The sequence below is a fragment of the Micropterus dolomieu genome, linkage group LG03 (assembly GCF_021292245.1).
Source record: "Micropterus dolomieu isolate WLL.071019.BEF.003 ecotype Adirondacks linkage group LG03, ASM2129224v1, whole genome shotgun sequence".
Taxonomy (NCBI): domain Eukaryota; kingdom Metazoa; phylum Chordata; class Actinopteri; order Centrarchiformes; family Centrarchidae; genus Micropterus; species Micropterus dolomieu.
The window spans coordinates 865,917-871,691 of NC_060152.1; the positions used below are offsets into that span (position 1 = coordinate 865,917).

Genomic DNA, 5,775 nt, shown 5'->3' on the forward strand with positions numbered 1-5,775 from the left:
CCCCCCCCCCCCCCCCCCCCCCCCCCCCCCGACATGAAGAGAACTCTGTTATGAAGTTTGCGGACGACACCACCATCATCGGCAGGATCTTAAACAACTTCATATCGGGAGGAAACTGATAATCTTGCAGAGTGGTGCTCAGAGAACAACCTACCGCTCAACGTCAGCAAAATTAAGGAGCTGATCGTTGATTTCAGGAAAAAAGGAGATCGACACACACTCCTGTTTACATCAGTGGAGCTGAGGTAGAGCAGGTGAACAGTTTCAAGAATCAGCATCACAGAGAACCTGACATGGACATCTCACATCTCCACGCTGGTGAAGAAAGCTCAGAAACAACTGTTTTTCTTGAGGAAGCTTAAGAAGGCCAAATTCCCGCGGCAAGTTCTTGTCAGCTTTTACAGAGGAGCAATAGAAATCATCCTGACTGGAAACATCACTAACTGGCATGGGATGTGCACGGCCCAGAACCGGAGGGCTCTGCAGCGGGTGATTCAAACTGCTCAGAAGATCATTGGTACTCATCTGCTGAGCATCAGTGATATCGGTGAGGTGCCTACGCAGAGCCCAAAGGACACTAAAGGACAGTACCCACCCAGCCACAGCCTGTTCACCCTGCTGCCTTCTGGGAAGAGATATAGAAGTTTCTGCTGCCGCACCACCAGACTGCAGAGCAGCTTTTTCCCCCCAAGCTATCAGACTCTAATTCATCCTCAGCACTGCTCCAGTGATGATAATTTATTTCTGTTACCATTTTTCATAATTGCTTCTGTATTAATGTATATTGTCTGCTATGTAGCAGAAGGGAGCTACAAAGCTCAATTTCATTATGTAACCTCTATATTGTGACAATAAATGTACCTAACTACCTACTTTAAAAGGTGTTGTTTTAACTGTAACAATTGTAATTGTTATGACGATTAACACTATAGCTTTTCTTTTTCTTTCTAGAAATTAATAACTGTGTAACTGTTTATGACATTTAAAGAAAGGTGTTTGATTTTGTGGAAAGAGATGTATGATAAAACATGCACAAATAAACTTTGGATTTAAGTTAAAAGCTCGAGGGACAAAAGGAACCACCGTGGGACACACCCCAAGAAAGTGACAAACAAAAACACAGCGGAGCCGTGACCTCGCTCTCTTCCTCTCTTCCAGCTGCCCCTCTTCTCGGCTCCTCGCAACATCCAGTATCCTGTTCCCAAAGATCAGGACCGGAGAAACTCAGAGTCTCCAAATTCTCCAGCATCTTTTGTCTTAGCGGGAGGTTTGACCTGACTATTTTTCGAGCTTTCACTGGAATGAAATTTGTTTCATCTCAGCAACGTTAACTATACTCACGAGGGCTTTTGACCCTTCAGTGAATTTACCTTTCCGTTTTGTTTAAAGTTATTTAGTCGTTTAACTTACATTGGCTACCTTTGATTGAGAAAACAAAAATCAAGTTTCTTTTTAAAACCTTAAAGTCTCTGTTTAAATTAACTCCCACTAACTGGCGACCCACAGAGTTGGTGGCTATAGTCAAACTAGTCGGTTACGCCACTACGGTCTAAATCACTGCACGTCTGGAGTGTCCAGCAGCCACAAGTCGAATCCGACGGACCCCGAGACATCTCGCTGGCAAAAAGACGCGATTCGAGCCACGGTCACACAGCGGACAAAGCCCCCCCAAGAGGCCGTGAACGCAAAGAACCGAGCAGCCAGTTGTGGGCCTTTGGAGCACAGAACAGCTGAAGAAAAAACAAGCAGTAAGGCAAACAATCTCTAAATTTTGTGGTCAAGTTGGTGTCCTGAAACCAATGGCCTCAATTTAAACTCACTTATCACCATATAACTTGCGTCCGTACGTCTTCCTTACTACCGTCATATTCTTTCCACAATAGCCAGTCTAAATTTATCTTGAACCCTATAACTTCTGCTCTATCTCCCGTTGATTGGTGGTGGTTTTAATCATTGTTGTTTTATTTATTTAATATATCTACCCTCACGTGTGTTATTTTATATATTATATAGTTAATAAATATTCACCTTGATCACAGGAACGTGTGTGTGTACTATTTAGTTATCACAGGCATTGTACGTAGAAATCACCCTCAGATTTCAGAATGATTGATTGATTAAACGAACTGATTAACAATAATTGAGCAATTAATAACTAACTGGTCACTAGTGATAATTGTTGTAATTATTAAGCTATACCCCAAGGAGTCCTAAAAGCCTTGGGCGGACAGATAATTTTTAGGTGGTGCCCCCTTTTGAATGAGTGCTTATTATATTAATATTTCCCAATATTATTATTAATAAGTGTAGGTTTACTACAGGTGCCATTGATCAAAGACATTCTGGTGGAGCTGTTTATATTGACCTGTCCAAGGCATCTGTCTCTACTGGGGTGCCACAGGGCTTGATACTAGTGCCAACTCTATTCTCCTTGTACATCAATGATATTGCTCTAGCTGCTGGTGACTCTTTCATTCACCTTTATGCAGACGAGACAATTCTGTATACATCCAGCCCCTTGTTGGACAACGTTTTACCAAACCTGCAGAAAAGTTTTAATGACATACAGCACTCCTTCCGTGACATGAAATCATTACTGAACCCTGGTAAAACAAAGTGCATGCTTTTTAACCATTCGTTGCCTATACTACTTATACTATTTACCTAACATTACCACTCTGGAGGGATGTGAGCTGGAATATAGGGACACCTACAAATATTTAGGTGCTCATAGTCCTTCCACTTTCACATAAATCATCTACAGTCTAACATCACGTCCAGGGTAGGTTTCTTATTCCATCATAGGGCTTCTGTTATCCGAGCTGCGAAATACGCTTTGGTAAAATGACTATCCTACCAATTTATGATTTCAGTCATGTGGTATATAGAATTGCTTCTAACTCATTTAAGGAAACTAGATGTGCCTTATCATAGTGCAATCTGCTTTGTTACTGGAACCCCATAAAACACCCGTCACTGACACCTATATGCATTAGTTGGATTGCTCTCGTAACAAACACGTCAGCTTATTTACAAGTCCTTATTAGGTAAAACCAGCATTTTTTTTCCCCCGGTCGCTGAGAGTTGAAAAATGTTCAACTTTGAGAAAAACGCTGCGCTCGTCACTGTCACTTTTTACCCAGCCGTCCAATCACAGTAGAGGAGGGGCGAGACAAATACCACAGTATCAACAGTTACTATCCTGGGACCGGGCTTCGTCCAACCTCAGCTCTTGGACCAAATGGTGGTACTCGCCAAACATACATACGTCCGTCCTCTCTCTCTCTCTCTCTACCTGCTTCGGCCTTCTTTTCATACAGAGCAAGGACCAGAGCTAGTATTCTTCTCTGCGTTGACATTTTTACATCCAGTAAAGTTAGGTAGAACTACTTGCAACAAATGTATCGCAACCAAAGCAGTCGGAAACAACGCTGCGCCTCAAAAATGCCCACTAGCGCTCCTTGCTGGGCATTTTCAGAAGAGCCACGGGCCCTTACAGCTGTGATATAAGTGATCATAATTAAACATAAAAGGTGGAGAAAAATCACATTAAAAAGCAAAAATGTAGCAAACAAGGGAGCTACTGGTCGCTATGTCTACACACTCTGCCGTTGCTATGCCCTCACAAACCTGGTGTATTTGCATGACAAAGTTTTACTAATACGTGCACCTAAGACCTACACAACCCATTGGATATCACTGACATTTTAGGCTATTCCCTATGCACATAAGCCAGGACATATGGCCAATTTGCCAATCACTCTTGCTAACTCAAGTGTAATTATTGTATTACTGTTACCATTTCAGTAAAATTACATATCCCAGTAAGTATTGCTTGCAAAACATTTCCCGGCGAGAAAAACAACTGCCTATTTTACCAACCTTAGTTGTTTTGGACATTTTACTCTACTGAACTTGTTTGTAAAACTCTGCCTACTTGTGTCACATACTGTCAGACCTGAGCATTGATAATGGTTAGTAAAATCTAAGATCTGGCTGATGCTGCACAAGCAAACCCAAGCTATAAATTGAAAACATTTTCCTGTGAATATTGGGGAGAAAGCCTTAGGGTTAGCCATAAATATCTATAGTTTACAGACAATTGTTTGCACAGTGATGATTTTGGCAAAAACACTCTTACCAGACTGTGCCGGCACGGAGCCCATTGGAGACATAGTTGGCCTTATCAATATCCTTAGTAAACACAGCGGCTGCAAGACCATATTTAGTATCGTTGGCTCTCGTCACTACTTCCTCCAGTGTTTTAAACTTCAAGATCTGCATCACTGGACCAAATATCTGCAAAAGAAAACATTACAGAAAATAAAAAGATTAATCACTTAAATGAATTATATAAATAACTAATATTAGACAAACAAGTGAACCAGTTAACAAACGACCACACACCCACAGGAACGAACAAAGCAGCAATTTGACAGAAAACATAGACAAACACATAGGCCTGCACGATTAATCTAATCGCACTTGCAATCATGTCATCATGTGCAATTACATAACTGCAAAAAGAACCTGTGAACCTTTTGCTATTAAAGAGTAAATAGAGATGCAATAAAGGAAAAAATTATATTTTCATCCTCGCTTGGTATAAAATCTATTTTAATAGCAATATCACAATCAAAACCATCATCTTGTAGATTATGATGAATATCTTCTAATACACCTGGAATACAACTGGATACATAACTGGAGAACAGATCTTACAGGTCTATAGCTCTTCGTCTTGAGCAGACAAATCGTTTGATATATTGGATGTCTGTGTAGCTACTATGGGTAGGCCAGCAGACGATGATAAAGACCGTCTGTTCCAAAGCAAAACTTTTTCTTCTGCTGCAGTTTTGGCAAAAAATCCAAGATGGCGCTCGGAGCTATTTTTACACACAACCTAGACAGTTGGTTGCATTTTGCCACAGTGGAAACATGGCTGCACAACATGGCGACGTCCATGTAATGAGGGACTCGCGGTGTATGTAGATAGAAATGGCTTATTCTAAGGTAATAAAACCATAAAGGTTCATTATAGAAGGTCTTTATACACAACTTAAAATGTGTTTATGGATCTTATATTGCATTTCTGTCACTAAATCATTAATTCAATTCAGTTTTATTTATATAGCGCCAAATCACAACAACAGTTATCTCACAGCGCTTTTCATAAAAGAGCAGGTCTAGACCGTACTCTGTGATGATATTTACAGAAGCCCAACAGTTCCCACCAAGAGCAGCACTAGGCGACAGAGGCAAGGAAAAACTTCCTTTTAAGAGGCAGAAACCTCGAGCAGAACCATGGCTCAGGGTGGGCGGCCATCTGCCTCGACCGGTTGGGGTGGGTGTGTGAGTGAGTGAGTGAGTGAGTGAGAGAGAGAGGGGCAGCCTACACAATATACACACAGAGGTAAAGACAGTAAAGGTGATGTTGCTATAAACTAAATGAAAAATGGTACAGATATTTATAATAGTGTTAATGGTAACCATCGTAATGTTAATGATTATAATAACAATAATAACAATAAGACTAGCAACAATAGTCGTTGCAGTAGAGGGTGTCGAGCAGGAACACAGGGGCAGCAGGTGACCCGCAGCCACAGATCCAGACTCCACAGCTCCAGAGCCAGAAAACCTGCAGGAAGTGATAGGAGAGAGGAGAGAGACGAGAAAGCACAAGACTACCAGAAAGGGGAGAAGTTGTGTTAGTAACATGCAATAATGGGATAAGGTTGCATACAGAGGGAGAGAAAGTAGAGGAGAGAGGAGCTC

General features: G+C 41.4%; 1 protein-coding gene across 1 annotated transcript in view; it reads right to left on the bottom strand.

The window, feature by feature from the left end:
- The window catches only part of LOC123969035 (aldehyde dehydrogenase, mitochondrial-like), a 39,913-nt gene that overhangs the window by 4,717 nt on the left and 29,421 nt on the right, over positions 1-5,775 (bottom strand). Inside the window, exon 11 of the mRNA XM_046046134.1 lies at positions 4,142-4,299. Coding sequence (XP_045902090.1) covers positions 4,142-4,299 — 158 coding nt within the window. The remainder of the gene's footprint in view (positions 1-4,141; positions 4,300-5,775) is intronic.